Source organism: Lates calcarifer, linkage group LG20, assembly GCF_001640805.2.
Source record: "Lates calcarifer isolate ASB-BC8 linkage group LG20, TLL_Latcal_v3, whole genome shotgun sequence".
Lineage (NCBI taxonomy): Eukaryota > Metazoa > Chordata > Actinopteri > Centropomidae > Lates > Lates calcarifer.
Genome location: NC_066852.1, coordinates 1771687 through 1794041, shown reverse-complemented (window position 1 = coordinate 1794041; position 22355 = coordinate 1771687). Strand labels below are relative to the sequence as shown.

Sequence of the window (22355 nt, the reverse complement as noted above, 5' to 3'; positions counted from 1 at the left end):
AACAATCAAATATTTGACAGTTTTGATTCAGAAATGACAGAAGTGTTTAATTAATTATTATAATAGCTGGTGTAAATGTTCAATTGATCAAGTAACTGATTGATTTACTTATAATTTTACTTTTAAAATGTAACTTAATCATATTTGTACTCTGACAGGTTGCAGCTGTGTTGTACCTCTTGGTGATGATGGTCTTGGTGGTCGTCTTGGAGGAGTCGTTCCTGTCTTGCATCAGCTTCCTGATCTCCTGAGAGCCAGAAGAGGTCAAAGGTCAGCAGCTGTTGACAGGTACGGTGTGTTTACAGCACATCTGTAGTGTGACTTGTGTATCTGAATTGATTATGTAGTTATTTCTTGTCATGAAATGTGACACTGTTGGCAATGCAAAAAGACCTTTTTTTTTTTAAAATCAGAGTAGCTTCTCTGCTTTCTGGTTTTTGAAGCTTTATATGCAAATAAGCTTCACCCAGAACTTAGCGCTGCCATTTGTGTGAGAAATTATAACACAGGTATGTGACACCTGCACCCCAGGGTGAGAAAAACATTCCTGAGGTTGAAGTAATTGACAAGCTGCTTCAGGAGAAGCTGCATGGAAAAAAAAAAAAACATCAGTGAGAATGTGGTCAGACCTGAAAGGTGAAAGAACTTCTGAAGGAACAAATCAAGTCACAAGCCTGGAAGGAATGTATGTGTGTTTTCTATGTAAACAGATCAGTATGTGTGTAACAGCAGCCAGGTGGCTTGGTTTTTCATGATTTATACGCTTCATTTCAATAATGTCACGCAGTGTCTTTGTGCATTGACCAAACACACAAAAAATGTCAATACATCACTAAGACATTGTTCTGCTTCTTTACAGTTGCCTTGACTTTGGTCATCAAATGTTCAATCAACATTATGTTAAAAGACTGGACTGAAATAGCAGCAGAGACGATGTTGGTGTGTTGTGTTTGTGTGTGTTGGAGACCTCCTCCTGTCGGGTGATGGTGGTCTGTCGCTGCTCCAACATGGAGAGCAGCTCTGAGATCTTCAGCTGGAGACTCTTCTCTGAGGACGATTTCTCGGTGGTGACCTCTGTCTGCATTCGTGTTATCTGGGACTGGAGGCAGGACGGAGAGGGACGAGGGACATTTCAGTAAGTATGCAGTGGACTGAAGATTTGATTGGCAAGATGTAACTTTTAAATGATCCCTGAGGACATTTTCAGCATGTCTGTGTAGGTTAGTCATCCAGGTCTTTTTATTTTAGGGTCCAGGAATCTAAAATAAGTAAGTAAGTATATATAACTGTATCACTACCTCTTATTTTAATGGTGGTGTCCCCAATCAACTTTACAAAACTACACATATTTCAGCCTGAAGGCCTACACCAGATTACATAACAATGCATCCAACAATCTTGTTTCACTCTCACCCTCAGCCTCTGTATCTCCTGGTCTTTTTCTTGTCTCATGGTGCTGAGCTGGTCGTTGTACTGACGTGACAACTCCTCTGTCTTGATGTGCAGGGTGGTGCTGCTGCCTTGGCCTGCCAGCTGAAGTACGGACGAGGGAGAGAGGAAATCAACACAAGATTTAACATGTGTGTCCTGATTTTTATGTTTTTATCCAGTTCTTTTTGGTGTACATTATTTCATGTCAGTTTGCATCCATAAGCCAAATGTCCCATTAATTATAACCTTTCAACATTACCTATGTTCATTCAATCTAACACAGAAAATGCCATTAATCAGAATTAGTTAAAGCAATTTCTTATTATTTAAATGTTTTGTATTAAAACATAAACATCATCCAAATATTTTGATATTTTTAATATCTTATATTTTCAGACACTTTCCAAATCACAGTGGGTGCTAAGAATCTCACACATCTCAATCTGTGTGCAAAGTTTGAGTCTGTATTTGACTGAACAGGAGCAAGAAAACTTAACCATTTTGTGAACCAATCAGGTAAGAACTTACGTTGGAACACTCATACGGGTTTATTTATTTTATGAAGTGAGAAAAAAAAAGTTGGCTTGCAAAGTGAACTCTTGCCACAGTCAGTGATCCAAAGAGACAAATGGTTTAACTGCAGCTGGTTCTCAAACCCTCATGTGCAAGAGATGATTGATAAGTTTGTGGCCTAAGATGGAAAAGAGATGAATTCAGGGAGTTCTCATCACATAAACATACACAGTTCAACTCTTTATTATCATTACACAGAGCTTGAAGTTAACAACTTTCAGGGTTTTTCTATCTTAGATAATTGAAAACTGTGAGTGAGCACTGTGAGAAAATGAACAACTTCAGCCTTCATGCACCAAATATCATCACTGCTGGTGAACTAACCAGGGCTGTTAAATGCGTCTCCTGCTACTTCAGGCAACAAACTTATCAATCAACCCTCATATGAGCATGTTTTGATTAATGTTACTTTATACAAGTTAAAATTTAGACAACAGCAAATATTGTAAATTAGATACATTTAGAAATTGTTAGGCTCCTGGTTAAGAGCACGACTAAACTGATTACTTCTAATTAGGGATGTAACGTTATCGTTAATTTCACAGTATCGCAAGAACAAAAGTGTCTCAGTCTAGATCTATGGATCTAGTCCAGAAAAGACAGCGGACAATGGTGTTGGAGGCGATGGAGAACAGAGCAAGAAGGTATCTTTTTCAAATTACATGTGTTTTTGGACGGGGAGACAGGCAGAGTGGGACGAGTGGTGTTTTTACCTTCTGTCGGAGCATCTCGTTCTCCTTCTCCAGCGCTCTCATCCTTCCCTCCAGCTCTTTAAGCTTGAACTCGCGGTTCGAGTCAGTGTTTCGGCTGGTCATCAGCTGGCTCTCCAGGGAGCGATGGGCGGCGCTGGTCTCCTTCAGAGACAACTGGAGAGGGACAAACGTTTACACATTCACAAAGCTGCTGTGTGATACTGATGCTGTTTAATATATAATTCAGTCTATAATGTTCAGTTTTTGCTTCAACTGTTTCACAGATGTACATAGTGATTTTACATGCCGTAGTTATTGATGCTGTTAAACTGTTTTTTTTTGTATTTGTTATATCAACAGCTAAATCTTAACCAAATCCTCAGTCATCACAGCTTTCTTTGAATACTTTTTACGTACTTTTTAAATATTATTTAATTTATTTATTATTTTTCATTTTACAGGATCAAATTTAAATTTTGAATATGACACTGCAATAAACGTCTGTGCTGATGAAAAACCCTAATGTCACAGCATAGAAAGAGTGGTGCAGGAATGAGTCCTAAACACCGGAGGTGAGTCAGCATTTTAGCACTAGCGCTCCTTCGTCCCAAAGTCAGTGGGTTTTTGGTTGAATGCCTGAAATAAGGTCTGTGGTTTTAACGTATCAGAAACTATCAGAGTAGTATCAGAAACTTTTGTTGGTCACAGTTTATTTTCTGCAATAATCCAAAAACCAGAGGAAAAAATCCCATTTGCTTTTTGTGGAGGGAACCAGAGTGATGCTAGCTGATGCTAACTACAAAAATACGTCATCCCTGCACCACTCTATTTCTGCCATTATAGCCATGTATCACATTTTTTAAAATACATTTTACATATTTTCCCCATACCTCCCACACTGTACTATTTTGAGCCAAATTCAAATATATAAAAAGTTAATTTTTTAGCTTTACCTTACACCCCAAATTCCCTCTGTCTCCTCTTCAGAAATAAACAAATCCCTCCACACACATATATAAACACACAGGTAAGACAGGTGCACTGTACCTGCAGCTGTCTGTTGTTTTCTCGGACGGCCTCCAGGAGGCAGTCGTACTGCCGAGCCTGGTCTGCTTTGAAACTCAGATCCCTCTCCAAAGTCTCCTTCTCACTCTCCAGACGCTGAAACACAACAGACAGACAGAAATCAGTCATATCTCCACATTAACAGTAAAATAATGAAATATTTTCTTCTTGTTTGTAAGTGGATCAATCAGATATTTCCTGTTGTAGTCTGTTTTTAATCATGTGCAGGTGAGACATCTGTATTTATTCTCGTGTTTACATCATTCACATACATGGTTTTGTCTCTTGTTTTTTGTTGGAAGAGAACATTATAACAGATGAAATAAAGAACTGCTGGCGCTGCTAACTGTTTCTCTTCAGGAATGCAAGCGCACAATAAAACAGACTCCACCGCACCACAGTTACACAGGTAATCATTAGCTGTTATCTGGCCTGAAGCCTGGATATGTCTGGTGTAATTTACAGCATTTAATTTGATCGCACAATTGTAAGGAGCCATCCCTCTGACGTTGATCTTATTCACTTGTGGAAGTGGATGAAGACTTAAAACACAAAAGAAATCTCTTAGATATTAATGCATGTTATTTCAATTATAAGATACACTGCAGATTAGTATATACTTAAAATTAGCTACATGTAAACAACAATAATTCTCTAATAATAACCAAAATGACACATGGAAACATCTGTCCAGTGTATTTCTTTTGATATTTAGGTAAATTTTGTGTCAAGTTTTTGCTTTAATAACATTTTGAATGCAGAATATTTACTTTACAAAGTATTTTTGTGGCATTACTCCTTTTACTAGCACGAAATCTTCATTCCTACTACAACATAAAGAAGAAAAACCATGAATCTGTTAAAATCTCTTACCCGCAGGTCCTCGGACATGTGGAGGAGCTCCTCTCTCAGGCTGCTGAAGGTGGACAGCAGCAGACGCATGCTCTTATCTGCAGTGAGACGAGTCTAGAGGAAACCACACAGAGAGAAGAATTAACACAACACAGGCATGAGTACCACAATAGTCTGCAGCAAACCATCAAATCACTCATCCCAATAAACATACATTATGGGAATCATATGCACATGTGTATAAAGAGGTTTCTTTTTAAACATACTACAAAAGGTTTGCTCACATCTGTAATGATATATCATTATATAGAATATAACTGTCATTACTGTCGATAAACCAGTTGAGGTTTCTCACAGGAGAAGTCGTCGCTGACACAAACACTAATAAACACTTTTAAAATGTCTGATTTCCTTATATAAACAATACTGTTTTGATGTGTATTTTAAACAAGGGGTATTCAACCAGTGGCCCGTGGCCCTCTGGTGGTCCCTGACCATGCTTTTAATATTGAAGTTTCACTCTGGGAATCACTTTTCTCCTCATTTTATTTGTCTTTAAACACATTTTCATGTATTAATAATTGTTTGTGAATAATCAAATTCATACAAGGGACAGTGAGACTAAATCTTATAACCACTCTCTCCCGACATGTTTAACACCAAACAGTTAAGTTAATAGTGAATTGTTGCTAACAAGCTACGGTATTTAATCATACTTAAAATATAAATCAGCTCTATTCCTGCTCTGAACTTATTCATTTTTAATGAATGATAAATTTGTGATGATAAGGTCAGGGATAAGATACAGTAAAGGGCAACTTCAATCATTCTTGTAGATTTTAATAAAACCTTTTCCTTTAGAATAAAACAACACATTGTTATTTATGAGAATTGCCTATTTATTACCAAAGCATTTATCAGTAACACAGTTAAGATGGAAAAAATATAAATATGTTGTGTTGAATTTTGATTTAAGCGGTCCTAACTTTTGGGCTTGTACCCGTAAAATTTTCAGTAATGAGAACCAGTCCGACTAGAGGATAAATATAGTCTGGAGCCTTGGTATCAATACAGACTCTGGTTTTATGGGGACGTGTGTTACAGTCGTACAGAATTGAATTAATTGACATTTTATTGGATTCTCTCTCTCACCTGCAGCAGGTAGCGGATTTGTTGTTTGGTCAGTTCAGTGGCTCCTTTGGGAATCAAAGCCTCCACCTCCTCTCTCTCCACCTGAACACACACAAAACACACATTACACACAAACAAATTAAACAAGAGTAAAATTACCCGTCAGAGAATTTAAAAAAAATAAAATAAAATCCACAATTTATATTAATAACTTTTACTTGTAGCCTTAAAGCGAAAACATTCAACATTTTTTTTAATCAGCTTTACTTTCAGGCTCTAAGTTGAACCAGAGGATGTTTTGTCTGCTCAGATTTCTTTATCAGATGTGTGTGTGTTGAAAGTTTGTTTCTCACCTTGTAGTCATTGCTGGGATCCAGCCGGTGTTTCCTGTAACACACACACACACACACACACACACACACACACACACACACACACACAGAGAGAGGAAAGACAAACAATGAGGAGGGCGACATGACCGGAGAGGCCTGGGATGTGTGTGGGAGAGAGTGAGCGGTGTTTCAGTCGTCAGGGTTTACTCTGATTCTTTCTCTCATTGACTCTTGACTGTGTGTGTGTGTGTGTGTGTGTTTTGTGTATTTATCATATGGTTCACACAGTCACATGACTTCCTGCACCCACAGTAAACATTTGGTCTGTACAAGGTAAACTATTTATTTTAAGATTAAAATGTTAAATTTAGGTTAGGGTCCTGATAAGGTACAGTACACTTGACAATTACAGTTTTAAATTACATTTTAATTTTAACAGATCCTTTCAATGTAAAAGGTCACAATTATGTTATGTTTTTGTATCATGTTGAATCAGGTTGAATAAATTAAATAATGTGAACTTTGATTACATGAAGTTAATGTAATCTTCCTACATAAACCTTATGTGTTTATTTAGTTATTACATACAAAGTTAAGGGGAATTCTTATGTAAGTGTTTAATTTATGTATAATTCTTGAATAATCACTTTATGTAAAAAGTCCCCCTTAACTTTATATAAAATAACTGAAGGACTACAGAAGGTTTATGTAAAAGTTTACATTAACCTAATGTTATTTAATTTATTCACACTGACTCAAAATGATAGAAAAAAATAGCAGAAATATGACCTTTTACATTGGAAGTATGTGGTAAAATTGCACAGAAAATCAAAATGTAATTAAAACACAAAGACAATATTTAAGCCTTTGTAATTTGTAATATATGCATGAAAATAATAAGACAAACCAGGCTTTGGATACACACACACACACACTACTTGGAAGTAAGATAAAAAACATTGTTGGTTTGGCCTTTTCATGGTATTTTTACAGAAGATCCCTACACTTATCCTTGAGGATATCGATTTCAATCATACCCAGCCCTGACTACGAGTCAAAACAAGGACCACACAAGTGACAAGCTACTAATGCAGGTGTGTACGTGTCTTTGTTGAGTGATTCAGAGCCTCTCATGTCTTTGGTAACTGACAGAGAGGTGAAAAGTTGGAGGAGGATAGACATTTTACGGTTAATTGCTCAGTCACGCACATATACACCTATCTTTGTGGGAACCAGTCACTGACTTAATGTGTTCTCTAACTCTTAACCATCACAACTGAATGCACTCAAAAAAAGCCTACAACTCAGTATAAAACATCACATTTAATGCTGTGTTTTTATATCATGTTGAGTCAGTTTTAATCAATTAAACAACGTCAGCTTTGATTGAATTAAATTAATGTAAATTTCTACATAAACCTTACCTGGTTGTTCAGTTATTACATTTGAGGTTAACGGGAATTCTTAAATAAACATTAAGTGTTAGGCTTTATATGCAATAACAAAAACAGAGCATTAAATGTGACCCTGGTAAAATTACATGGAAAATTATAATGTAATTAAAATACATAAAGTCTAGGTTTTCGCCTTAATTATTATATAACTCTTAAACTTAAAAGTGGGGTCCAGCATTTTGGTCCCCACAAAGCTACAGTACAGTAACTACAGTGGGTTTCCAGTTTTCAGACCCCATTAATATAGTAAAACAAATCCACAAACACACACACACACACACTCACACAGATATTCTAAAATGACTCAGCTAGGTGGTAACTTGATGGACAAACACCTCACCTTTCATAAAACAGTAACTCTGTTATACCTCGCTCTCATTGGCGGACTCAGACCACCTAACCCTACGCTTCACATCAACCAGGTTTCCTGTAAGTATTGTGTTATGAACTGGACACAGCTGAACCCTATAACCAAGCAGGCCCTACTCCACATTGTAACTGCACTCTGGTTCAAGTCTCCACTAGGATATAAAAACAAGCCCTCACACACATACACCCATAATTCATAGCTGTGGATCCGCATGGTTGCACCTGCTGAGTCTGCAGGACAAGTGTGAGGTAAGACCATTGGTGACTGACGAGGGCGCAACTCTTCCCTCAGACCTGTTGCAGCATGCTGCTGCTCAGGACGCTAACCCCAGCATGCCGCACCAGGCGTCTATCTCCATGACGATTTTCCATAAATGTTGTCTAGGAACCTACCTGCTAATCTGCCAGGATAATAAAACCAGACTGTTAATGATGTCATCACATGAAAGTGTTTGGAGAGCAGCGCTTCATGTTTTATAGTCAAATCGTGCATGTACACGCCCCAAAAAACAAATATTACATGAGGCTTTATCTGATAAATATTACTAACATTATTGCTATCTAATGTCCACATGTAATTATTGGTTGGTAAGAAGGGATAAATAACATTTTATTATTATAAATGAATTGCTTAGAATGTGATAGTGCTGGATTTTGCAGATGACTCTCAGTGTTTTAAAACGTTAGATTTACGACAGACATGCTAATTTTGAGGAAGACAATTTAGCCAAGCAACTTAGCAGCTAGGTACTCTGCGAGGATAGACTTAATGACCACCGTGTTTTTGAGAAAAATGCCAACATCAGCCTGCTAACATGCTCAAAGAGCTGCTGTTGAGATACTTCACTAAAAGCCAAAAATGTCAACCTCAAGGTGGTGCTACAACAAAAACCAGTAGGTCATAAAACACTGTCTGGGAACCATGAATGTAAACTTGTAAAATATTTTACGATTGATGCTGGATAAATGGATTGAAACAGAGTAGATGAACACTCATCAATCAGCTGCTAAATCAAACTCTAACCTACAGACTTGTACAGACCGGCAGAGGAAACAGCATCACAAGTTGAGCTAGCTAGCAACATGGTAGCTAGCCTCTTTAACTGTCAATAAAATGGTGTCTGCTAGCTTACATTTAGCATCTCTGATTTACCAGCTGGCTAGCTACAGTATAAACACATTTTGATTTATTTTTTGCTTGTTAAACTTTAATACTGTAGATCAAATATATTTACTCCAGTACAACTGACTTGATTCAACTGAATTTGCATTAAATGTGCATTAAATGTGGATTCCCAGAATTCCCAGAATTTTGAAACCCTAATTATGATGTCCATAGCTCCCATCTTTCCTTTTAAAACTTTGTCATATTTTCCTCTGCAGAAGTCTGCAGACTTTTTCTGACTCTATCAGGATTTGTGACAGGGATCGACCCTCCAAATAAACTTGCAGCCTTGTTGTTATCACTTTTTTAAACTGACAGTCACACATTTATGTATATATAAAACACATCAACACTTACTGTCCGCGGATCTTGGACACGTGCTCAGAGATGCAGGAGTGGATGTCACAGTTCTTCCTGTAGACGTCGGCCAGCAACTCGCCAAAGTAACGCGTGTCCAGCTTCGCCGGCTGCGGCACCTCCCTCACCTCCTTCACCTCCGTCCGGGTGATCTTCTCTATCGCTGGTGGCGGCTTCTGCTGTATGACATTGACGATCTCCACCTCCTCCACCTCCACCGTCTCCGTCTCCTCTTCTTCTTCCTCCTCCTCCTCCTCCTCCTCTTCCTCCTGGAGGAAAAAGGCAGAGACAGATTTTTAAACACTGTTCTGTCAATAAACATAGTTCTCACCTTACAAACCAAAGATACAAAATTCAAATGTTTTCTAGGATTTAAACTGTGAACAGTGGCAATGTTTGTGAATTAGGTAAGAAGGGGTTTTCTATCTTTTTGGCTTTGGCAGCAGAAAATGTTGAATCAGAGCAAACAAACAAAGAGCTAAAAACTTAAGTTCTGTTTTCCTGGTTTAGAAATAAGGTCACATCCTTATCATCCAAGAAAAGGACCATATATGAATAAAGACAAATATTTAAGCAAGCTCAAGAGTTTATGAGAAGACTGAGCCTCTTTCTTTGCAGCTTCTTTGTAGGATTAATGTCAAAGTCAACATCAACGGTGTCACTCTTCTCCTGCTCCATGTTGAACATGTATCCAGGAATATCTGTTTTTAGTCAGTGTAATAGTGATAATTAACAATTCATGCAGGCCTCAAAATCTTCCAAAATGATGATGTAAATTTTGCATCATGTGACTTGTGTGGACAGCTTGAGCTAGAATTAGCAGGGTATGAAGTCACATAACATCTTTGTGGCTTTGCAGTAAGCACTGCAAGGACTAGGGATGGGAATTATTCATTTCTATTGATACTGATACCATTTTTGAAAGGACCAAGCAAGGACCAAGATGGGATCAGGCATGTTGTTGACATTCACCAGGTTTGAGGAGTATATGGACAACCAAATGTTTATCTTCCATCCATCCTAACAGCCTCCAGTCTTTTGGATTCAGGCTTTCTACCAGATTGTGGAACCTGCAGGGATTTTATCTATTTCAGTCAGGAGAATGTACATGAGGTCCAACAGCACAAATTTGGCGTTCCAGTTCACCCCAAAGGTGTTGTATGAGGTTGAAGTCATGACTCTGTGCACACCAGTTACATTCTGCTAAACTGGGAAAATCTTACGCACAAGGGATATTATCCTGACGAACCAGGGAAGGGTCTCCCTCAATCTACAAGGCCAGTTACAGTTGGAGTCTCACTATTGTTAGATATATCATTTTAAGGCTGCTGTTCTGCACTTACACAAGTCACCTACATGTGATCTGAGCCAAACACACCCATCACCTCCTCTTATCTACGTGTAGCAACAAAGTCGAGTCAAACAGTTGTTGCATAACCTATTATCTAATGTTGCGTGCTCTGTGTGTACTCCTCACACAGAAAGCACCTTCACTCTCTGAAAACACCCGTCTGTCAAACTCTATTTGTGGACCGGTGGGCCAACACCAACATTACTTATCATGTTTGCAGTGTCTTGTTTCAAGCTCTTTTCTGAGTGACAGGACCAGTTGTTAAAAAGCACTTTACAAATCATTTCTCCTCTGTTACACCCATCAGACCTCGACTGTCGTCCTGTAGCAACGAGACAACCTCATCTCTCATCTCTCAAGCTTTTCAGCTTAGGGAAGGTCCCGACCTGAGTGAGATTAAATCACATAAAGACTAATGAATGAAGTTTGCCCCTTCTTTTTTTGTGTGTGTGTAAGACCGGTCGGTTGGGTTTTTTGACAAGCCTGTGTTTGTCGATACTTTTGGCCTGATTTAACCCGCGTGTCTTATTCAAATTTATCCAAGGGTGCAGCTGTTTTAGTTGCAGGGTGTGCAACAGTGGCCCTGGGCCTGTGCAGGGCCCCACCTGTTCCTCTGGTATATCATTAGGGCAGGTGGACGAGTTTCGAGTATGATAATGACTTTCTAATGAGTCCATGATTAGAGCTGGTAATATTTCTGTCATTTTTTTTTTTTTTTCACAACTTGAAAAATTACAGCTTCTTTGTCTCAGCATGCATCTTCCTTCACACAGTGAGTGATAATTCCCACAACTTTTTAATGGCTGCCTGCACCAACGCTGAACTCCTGCAAACACGTTGACAGTCACAGCTGCTACACCTGCATCACTACTCGAAATTATCCTTAAGATTTAAGCTGCATTAAAGTGAAGTTTTTGATGTTGTGTTGCAAAAATCTTGAAACAAAACCAGGCTCCGTTTTTACTCCTTGTACCCTCAAGATCAAACCTGGGATGTTCAGTTCATACTCCCTAATGGCACTAAATAACACTGACAGTTTGCTCTTTAGATAAAAAGGTATACTAAAGAGATTAGTTCTAATCCTTTGAATACATCAGGGAAGAGCGAAACTCTACAAGGAACCATATATCTTCCTTAATTAAACAAATCCATGTTCAACTGGATGCATGAGATGTTTCAGGCTCGTTACATGATTTAATTTTTTTTATCTTGGTTTCACTGCTGGAAGAGAAAATGGAGATACAGAGCGGAAACATTCTATCATGTCTTCTTAAATGTCAGAAAACCGTGGCTGTGCAGAGCAGTCAAACCAGATTCCACAGGAGCCTGGAGGAAGATTAGGAGGCAGAGTTTCCCACCAAGGGAAGTTTACACTATTGTGCCATTGAAGGGCCACATGGAGGCCTGCAGCACTTCAATATCATGTTCGGTTTCTGTTCATACTGTGTCAGAAAGAGGCTCATTCCTCTCTGTGGTCAACTCTGAGGCTGTATTCAGTGGCAGCGTTATATTAGACTCTTTTACACTGACAGGTTTTTAATTATCTTCTGTCCATTTTTGCCAAACATCATCTAATTCCTGCTTCGCAAATGTAATCTGAAGACGTTGTCTTGTGCTCTGAGAATTTCCCACAATTTTCTGACATTTTGATTCATCAGAAAACTAATCTACACATTAATCACTAGGTGCCGCCCTGTTCGTAATGTAATGCTGCAGCCTCAAAATGACTTTGGATTCCTCCCTGACATCAGGGCCAACAAAAACTGACTATAATCCTCATAAATACAGGATCACAGGATTCATGTATCTAATTAATCAGCATTGCTCAGATGCTCCTCAAAAGAGGAAAAGAAACACTTCAGATGCCAAAGTTCAAAGTGTTTCTGCCGTGGCCTTTTGTGCTTCCTGTTGCCACCACTCATACAGCAGGGAAAAGAACGAAGGAAACGCCACGGAAGGGAGGAACAAAATAGGCAGTGATGAGGCTAAAAGACCTGAGAGATCGCAGGTTTGATTCCGACGCTGAATCCAAACAAGCTCAGGTATTGTAAATGGGAGTGTACACCTCAGCGGGCAACAACAGACACTAATGGAGGCTGTTAGGGAATTTGACTCCTTCTGGGAACCTGTTGTGTTGTTCAGGACAAGAATGCTTTCTGGATGGTAAATCACTGTTTCAAGTGAGACAAACCTGACTGAACACAGTCAATGGAAACTCAAGAACCCTAAAAAATGAGGTTGTTTAGAGGGATTAATTATAGTTGAGCAATAAACTGCACAAACATGAATTTATTCTTATCAAAACATATCCAGTTCCCACTGTGTTTGAATAACTATCTGACAGTGTGAGGTTGTAAAGTCAAATCCAGTCTGGCTGCAGTGAAGATGACGTGAAACATAAAGGAAGTTTATGATCCTGCAGAGCTCAAAGGTCACAGCCAGGACGACAGACCTGCACGTTTAGGGGTTTTTACATCTGTTCTTAACCACTAAATGCAAACAGAAGAGACACAGAGAAGGGATAAAGAGTGTAGATATATGATGTATTATCATATAGAGGAAGGTGTGTCTCAGAGCTGCAGGGCTGTGGCTGCTACAGTGACATGCCTGTCATTCCTGCAGAGAAAGGGAGAGTAGAGACGACAAACAGACAGACAGACAGACAGATCCAAACCAGTCTGGAGATGAAGGTCCAAGACAATTGGCTCGTTGTCACCACACATACCAGCACATTGCAGCTCTGACAATGAGATGCTGCTTACACTCACTACGCCGACATTTCTCCAAAAATTATCTTCACGTGTTTTCAAAAATACTAGAAAGAGAAGCGGAGGCCTTTCAAGCCTGCCAACAAAGGGATCAGGGATTAATCTTAACCATGAGCCATGACAATTAAATAAAAAATGTAGTTTCACTTACTACTTCAGGTTGAAAGTACAGACTGCAGATGCTAAATTTAAATTTCTATGTAAAGCACTTTGGTCAACGTCCATTTTTAAATCTCTTAAATCTTCCTCTACACAAGAGAAAACCTAAGAAAACAAATCATAAAAACATTTTTAAAATCACAACACAATGATCTCAGGACACAGAGGTTGTACAGCTGTGAGGCTGAGGCTGTTCTTGTTTTGTTAGGGTTAGGGTTGGGGGTGGTGGTCTGCATTTTTCAGGGATAACAAAAATGCCTCAGGTCGACTCTGACGGACTTTAATATGCGGCTAACCTGCAGGCGCTAAATTCCAGGGATAAACTGCAGCACTGAACTCATACTGCTGTGCAGAATGTGTGGGAGGAAAAACAACAACCTCATGATGAGAGGTTAGTTGGTTAGAGTTGTAGCCAAAGTTTGTTTGTCTATGTAAGGCAGACTGACCTAGAAAACACTGACAGCACAGAGAGAACAGGACAGCCCTGGGTCAAAGGCAGCACTGAGACATTTCCATCTTATCAAGTCATTTCTGTCTAAACTGAGTCCTAAAATAATATTATTTTCTGTTTTAAATCGTGAGGTTAGAACCTTTCAGAGTAACGTGTATCCTCTCAAGCTTAAAAAGCAGAAACTTCCTGTACAAATGCAAACAACAAAAACACACAAAGGTATCCTTTAAAGATCAGAAGCTGACTGATCTGGTTTAAACCTCTCTACGTGCTGTAAAAGGACCGTCCCAAAAGACCAGTAACACAATATCTAAACTCAATACATCATCACATCACCTCCTCACCACCTCAGGCCCTGTGGTGTGGGTGTGTGTGGTGATGTAGGTCAGTGTGTGAGGACTGAGTGTGACCGAGTAACAGTAGAGGTTGTTATTGGAGAGAGGAGAGTCACCTTACCACACAGGCCCTTTGTGTGTCTCTCTGAGTGTCTTTGTGTGACTGTGTGTCGCAAAATATCTCCCTCCTCTCAAGTCATGTTTGTGTCTGAATATTTAGTACTTTTTCCAGTGTTTTCAAGTTCAATTTCATTTTTCTTCACTCTCCTTCTGCTACTCGCCGTCATCTTTCTAATGTAAAGATACAGAAACTAATTTAGAGAGAAAACAAATTGATTTATACTGACATGTTCTTGCTGTTCAGGCAGATTTTTATCAACTGTTTGAAGAACAAGAAGGAACAAGACAAAATAATTTAGGACCTGATTTGAGACATAAATCACCTGAAACTGTTTCATTTATTCATGAGGCCATAAACCTCTCAAGCTCTTATTTAACTGCAACCAAAGATTCAAACTGAGTTCACAACCCAGGACCGTGGGTCACAGGCTCATGTCGCCATAGACATGTACCAAAAAACCAACAGTCGTTGTTGCAAAAGCAGGAATTCTGCTACAACAGAGAAATCAACACACTTTATTTTATTATAGTTTATTTAAATTAAGTTGTAAGTCAGAGAATAAAAAAGCAAAACAACCCAACAGGAAGCCCTGAGGGTTATCAAGTTACAAGCTATAAATATGAACAAGTCCACATATTGATTGATTCTATAAAAGATAACCAATCAACTAACAGCATTAGAACCAACAGATTTAAGTCTAATTTTATCAAAATCCAATAAACAGCTGAACACCACCCTGCACGATATTCTGCTTTGGCTTCAAACAAACTGTTCTGTCTTATATCTGACTCAGATAGTGATGTCTACTGAGAACTTCACAAACACAAAATCATCTCTACATTTCAGTTGTTGGAAGGATTAAATTAAAGCAACAAATCAACAACATCTTTATGCTAAGCTAACCAGCTACTAGTTCCAGCTTCATATGTCAGTACAGACATCATATCATCCTCTCTCAACTGTATCACCCAAACAACATGCAAAACATTACCTGAGGTGAATAACCTCGGGCAGAGCCAGCTTTGTCCTCATCAATACCAGTTTCATGTCTAACAGCGGCCACATTTATTTAACTTGTCGCTCTGTGTCTTCACTGAATGGAAAGGAAATAAGAATCACTTGCATATGAATTTTGTATCTATACAAACAAACCTGAATGCTGTTCAGCAGTGCAGGTAGTTTTGTTAAGTGTTTCCCTGGTGGCAAAAACAAGCAAGCCAATCAGAGCTTTGTGGGTGGGTTTAAAGGGGATGTATTCTGTATGGTTGCTGTAAATCGACTTGTATAAATAACAGCTCTTAAATCTGCAGATTTCTTCCACTGACAAGCTGCTGCAACAGCTCTCACATCTGCTGTGTTAATTTGAAATGGCGCTGATCGAGAAAGATCAGCAAACGACACTCACTCAACACGGTGTTCAGAACAACCTCATCCTCAACACCTCCAAAGACCAAACAGCTGTTGGTGTCCCTCTATCGCTGCTCCATTGAGACTTCTCTGAGCCACTGGTTTGCTCTGCAGCAGCAAGAGCCCACAGTCCTACCCAGGACACCATCAGACCTGTTTCGCTCTGGGAGGCGATTCAGGACCATCAGGTCAACAACCAACAAATTGAAAAACCGTTTTTAGCCCCAGGCCATTATCACAATAAATGCTACCAAAAATACAACCTCTCAAAATTTTGTTGTACAATGACAATAAAGATTCAGATCTGATTCTTCTGATTTACTTTCCACTGATTGGTGAGGACAAACAGACAAACACGATGTCAGACTGAGCTGTGAAGTGAAGCCAAAATGACAAATCAGTCTGTTTATCAAGTTTCACAACCACCAACCAAAACAAAATGAATGATCCAACCACTTGGAGGCAAATAAATAAACAGGAAAAAACGATGCAGCTATCTGCAGATATACACTGGTTGCACCACGAGGCCATAACTCACCACCGGCATGACTGCTCCAGAAATGATTCCCAGACTGGGAAGCAGATTGCGTGCAGATGTGATAAGACAAAAATACACAGATGATTCTCTGCTGTGTGAATCTGAATGAAAACATGTCAGCGTCAACTTTATCTCTACACATCATCTTACAAACAGGTAAACATTTCTGAGGGCCATAGACAAGCACGGTGATGAGGTGCAAGGTGAAAAATGTGGTTGCAAACCAGGAAATCAGGCGCAGAGCTGTAAATTTTGTTGATGGACTGTGAGGCTTTAAACTGCAGGAACTTTTTATTGCACAGAGGTGATGAAAGTGAATTCCTCAAGCTACAAATCAGCTCCTGACAGATACAGAGCCATTTTATTTGAGGGAGGAGGAAAAATGTTATTTATGCCCATTTAATTAAAGCTGTGTTGTCCTGCTTTAGCTCAGCAACAATTGGAGATACTGAAGATAACGCCTCATTGTAAACACTGAAAACACGCCATCTCATTTAGTGCTCTTGCGTCACCACAATGCGACGCCCTTCGTCAGAGTCCTGTAATTAACTCTAAATACTTGACATACCCTGCAGTGGTGAGAAAAGCATCTTAGGGAGCAGCTGATCAGACAAACACACACACAAAAAAACTGCTGAGTGCAGACGCTGAAAAGTTGCCCTCGCTGTGAGAAAAGAAAGTCTCACAAAGATGACATATTTCATCCTCACAGCAGCAAACATGTCCGTCAACAACCTGTCCTGCTTAATCATACTTGAACTTACGGCTGCTCAAGAAAAATCTAACACCTTTCGCTCAATTTGTCTGGTTCTTCTCTCAACAGAGTTTTTCTACCAGAGCTCTCTGACTTTGACCTCCACTTAACTGATTGTTTACACTCCAGCTGATTAAAGAACAGACGTCTAAAAAGTCAAATATGAAAAATGCTGTCACAACCATTTTCCCCAGGCAGAAACGCAGCTGACAAGTAGTGTGTAGTAGTGTAGCCTTCGCTGAACCTGAACTATGAACTGAACACAGCTAAATCAATTGTTGTTGTGTTGTTGTTATCAAGATTAAAGTGAAACTAGCAAAAGCAGAACTACTGAGCCTGAGAGAGAAAAGATTATATTTATTTAAGACCTTTAATTTCACATGGAGCAAGGTGATAATTTTAATGAGCATTTTTCACTTTTTCCCTGGCATTTTATCAACTACACAAATAATCTGATAGATGATAGTTACAGCCCCGTTCCAGTTCATCCCAAAGTTGCTGGCTGAGACTGAGGTCAGGGTTTTGTGCAGGTCAGTCAAGTTCTTCTACACCAAACCAGGAAAATCCATTGGATGGATCTGGTTTTGTGCACAGAGGCACTGTCATGCTGAAACATAAAAGCTGTTGCCACAAAATTAAAAGCACACTATTGTCTAAAAGGTCAGTATGTGCAGTAGCATTAAGGGGAGAAAGTGTACATGTCAAAACCAAAAGCTGAGCCTCGGGTGTTTTGCATTATATCCATCTTTTACTATGTGAAATCTATATTTATCTGCACCTGAACGTCATAAACACCTGCTCTCTGCTACATGATTAACATGCTAACATGCACAGTTGTGGCTCTGGCCTGCACAGACCTGTAAGACATCAAGTAACAGCTGCAGGGCTACAAACTTGGAATGCATCAACCAATCACAGTTCAGGTCATTTTTGCTCAATGAGTGAAACTCTACATTTTCAAAAACTTGAGGTAGTTTTTAGTGGAGAATTAGTTGATAATAAAAATATAACACAAGTCAGTCCAGTATTTATAATGTATTAATGTATGTTCTGGTTTAACACAAGAAAATGTTATATTCATCTTTATCTCTATGCCTTCAGTTACTCAGAGCTTATTTTTGGCTTTGTTAGCTCACCACACCTTCTTCTCTGACAGGGATCACTGATTCCCATTGTTAATAAATTATGTTGTGTTGCTTTTAGCAACATAGTTTTCTGTCACTGTTGTCAAAAAACTCTAAGACCATGAAAAAGTGATGTGATTAAACCTACAATGAATGCGATGGTGTCATTATATAGTTGTGGTGTCATTTTTTTAACGGCTGAACGCAAGTGACACCACAAAAAGGCTAAACACGTGATTTTGGATTTTCTTTTGCCCTAAAGAAACCTGTCCTGTGATGAAACTCTAACTAACCGTATGTGATTTTAATAGTTTTGCATTTGTTTAGTAATGAAAACATACAGTTCATGGTAAGTCATGTATATTATCTCATCCTGCCACAAGGTGAGTTACATTTAACTACAAATGGAGGAATCTGTCTGTCTGTCTTTCGATTTTCTTGACAACCCCACGTCCAATTGAATTCAAGTTTCCAGGGTGTATTGTTGATGACCAAATGAAGTGCAGTGTTGAATGTGAAGTGTTTTGGATGAGCGGTTCTCAAGGGAGCTTCCAATTTTGCGTCACTAAATGTAACGTGACAGAAAAAGGCAGGACTACACTACGAGGATGGTGCATCTATTGGACAATTTTAAGCATGCCAGATTTTTAAGAAAGGTGGACCTTAACTGTGATGGTGCTTTCTACTCCATCACCCAGACACTATCAGAGCAGGGCAGAGCAGCCGACTGCAGCAGTAACAAAGGAGACAGACTGACCACAAAGCTGTAAACTGGATTAATGAAGGCCAAGCAACCAGCTCCTATCAACAGGGACATTCTGAATGGGAACTGCACCAATAACATCAATTCTAAAGCAGTCTGACTATTTATGAATATGAATAAAGATGAATAAAGTGTGATATTAAATCAGTCCATCACTTAGGTGCATGTGTTTACCTGCATAAGTACTATAAGTTTGATCAGAGAATCATTTAGCTTGTCCTCACTCTGCAGCAACCAGAGTTCCTCTCTGAGGCTCAGTGAGCATCTGTCAGTCATTCAACAGCAGCGGTCAAAAAGCCTCCTGACATTTAACAACACTTCACCTTTCTCTGCACACTGCAGTCATAGATTAGTTTTAACCACTTTCCCTCCCACATGCACATTTTTGTACTTAAACGCTGTCAGATTCACTACTGGGTCTGTTTTTATTATAAACACATGTCATGAGAGGACCTGGACCTTCTAAAAACGTCAAAAATAGCAAAGATGTCATGCTGTCATTGCTACAATAGCAACACTGATAGCTTCTGATGTCTTAAAAAATAAAAAGTAAAATAAATCAAATTAGAACCAGGCTGAGAACCAACGCTTTTCCTCCCTTCCTGCAGTAAAACACACCACTGGTGTAACAACCCTTTTTATCTGATTTTGTCCCCACCAGAGCACTAAAAAAATCATCAAACGAATTCCTCTGTCTTTTCCAAGGAAAACGGAGGAGAAGATTACTGTACGAGGCCTGACAGCCCAAATTATTTTCTGAAGCTGCACCTGATTCAAGACTGAGCACACACCGAGCAAGTTGGAGCAGAAGCAGACCAGAGGCTGCTGCAGTGAACCCAGCACATGCTCTGCAGGTGACGCATGGGGAAAGATTAAAAACCACAGAGTTTAATTGCAGGACAATACTTCTCATAGCTCAAGGACAATGATGAAGGACGTGGAGAAGACAAAGAGGAAGACATAACTACCGCAGATCTAAAGCACTGTGGACTGTTCGCTGCAGTTTTCTTGACTTGAAAACTTGAACTTGACTTAAAATATGTTTAATGTCTTATCTTGCCCTTGGGCTTTATTGTGTTTTTACTGTATTTCAAACTGCCTTGCTGCAAAAAAGCTTTTCCCTTTGTCAGGCAACAAAGAGACGGATAAAACTGAGGTGAGAGAGTCAAATAATTGCTCAAACAATTCTTGACTTTTCACCCACGTAGCCCAAGACCTAAGGTACAAACGAAAACTGACAGTTGTATTCCTCTACCAACCAGTCCAGTTGCCCTTAATTAGCATGTGAATTTATGGCTAAAAACTTGTTTTGTACATTCACTATGACCTTGATCTTTGGTCTTCGACCACCAATTTCTTATCAGTTCATCTTTGAGTCCAAGTAAATATTTGTGTCAAATTTGAAGGGAGTCCTGAGATACTGCACTTACAAGACCAAAAATGTCACTTTGACCTTGACCTTTGGCCACCAAAATCAAATCAGTCCATCCTTGAGTCCAAGTGAACGTTTGTGACAAATTTAAAGAAATTCCCTCAACGTGTTACTGAGATCTCGTGCTCATGAGAATGGGATAGACGGAGGAACAACCTAAAAACGTAATGCCTCAGCCTACAGCTGCCTCTGGCGCTGAGGTATAAAAAATGAAGTCTCTATAGCACACAACTACTTACATTTTAATCTTTACAGATCTCTCTAAATTCTAGCACAGACTTCTCCAATAATGTTTGTAAATCGCCTATCTGACATTTTGTGATTCTCATCGGCTTAGCTCTTTACAACTCAATTACACAGCTTATGATTGGTAGAGAGAGAGTCAATATGGCTGACATGAAGTCATTCAAAGGAACATGATAAAAGTTGTTTTTACTGATCTCACATTTTTCTCACCCTACACCACCTCTTTTGAGGACAGACTGCTGTTAAGACTGTCAATTCAATAACTGAATAAGCTAATTGTAATTTCTCTCTAAACGCACTGAGGTCTTTCTCACTACGTGCCAAGACAAACGGCATCAAAGCGCCGCTATAAATCAGTGAACCTCCCTGTTTTGACAACAGTCATACACATGACGCTGCAGGTTCAAATCAAAGGAATGCACCCACCCACAGCAGAGGCCTCTGGGAAGTGGCCAGACACACCCCGAGTTTACACCTACCCTGAATGGTTTGTCAGCGTTGCGACAGTTGAAGGTCCTGTGATTATGAACAAAGTGCTGTTGTAACAGTATGAATGTGGAGGCAGGGCGTAGCTCCCATCGCCCCCAGCTGAACCAAGAAAGTTTTAAAACAAAACAAATCAAAAAAAAAAAGAAGACACTTGTTATGCTTTTGTGCTTTCACACAACAACATGTTCCCATGTTGAGGATTCATGCTGATGGGTGTGTCTGCACAGAACCAACAGATGGACTCCACAACCCCAATCGCATTTTTTCTCCCTTTGTGTTTCTCACCTTTAAGAACAACCCCAATGTTCTACAACAAGATTACACTTCAAATTCTTGGAGTGTTAGCACAAATGCTCAAACCACACTGCAGGCTTTGTCTTTACCAAAATGGCAAACATAAACTCAAAGATCAGAGAGATGAAGACAACTCAACTTGTACAGGAATCCAAGTACGCAAGGTTTTGTTGATTTGCAGCTTAAAAGACATCCAGTCATCCAGTTGTCATCAAATCTATTCAACATCAAAAGATTTGATACTAGAGGCAGAAAAACTGCTTCAGAAAGAATTTTCAAGCCAAAAAACACCCACACATCTAGACTGAATGTGGGTATGTAGCACCAAATATTGAAATCTTGTCAAGTAGTGAAAGTAAGCGTGTTGCATGTCTAGTCAGATAGTTGTTTTTGTTTATTCTTTGATAAGATTTTAATCTAAATTTAGCCAATTCTTGTTCTTTTAGACAACCTTCAATACCTGAGAAACTTCCAAAGGTGTCAAAAAACTGCACAGAAACTCAGGTATTGTCTCAGCTGTCTTATCAAAAGACTTCCAACGATTTCCATCTCTACAAGGTGCAACTGCTTTAACAGTATTTCAATGACTAAACTTTGAAAAATGAGTGGAGAAACAGGGCGATACTGCCTCCAACCACAGGGCACGAGGGGGTCACTGAATGGTTTGATGAGTATGAAAATGTTGGGAATCATATGCTGTGT

At 39.2% G+C, this 22355-nt stretch overlaps 1 protein-coding gene across 4 annotated transcripts in view; it reads right to left on the bottom strand.

Moving 5' to 3' along the window:
• Positions 1-22355, bottom strand: part of pof1b (POF1B actin binding protein) — a 39501-nt gene that overhangs the window by 5753 nt on the left and 11393 nt on the right. For 3 of the 4 annotated variants that reach the window (XM_018700611.2, XM_018700612.2, XM_051078750.1), the window contains 9 exons: positions 9422-9690; positions 6098-6131; positions 5766-5846; positions 4635-4727; positions 3744-3857; positions 2718-2870; positions 1414-1533; positions 968-1099; positions 177-247 (listed from right to left, as the gene is read on the bottom strand). In XM_018700611.2, coding sequence (XP_018556127.1) covers positions 177-247; positions 968-1099; positions 1414-1533; positions 2718-2870; positions 3744-3857; positions 4635-4727; positions 5766-5846; positions 6098-6131; positions 9422-9690 — 1067 coding nt within the window. The remainder of the gene's footprint in view (positions 1-176; positions 248-967; positions 1100-1413; positions 1534-2717; positions 2871-3743; positions 3858-4634; positions 4728-5765; positions 5847-6097; positions 6132-9421; positions 9691-22355) is intronic. The other variant, XM_051078749.1, reaches the window with a different exon arrangement.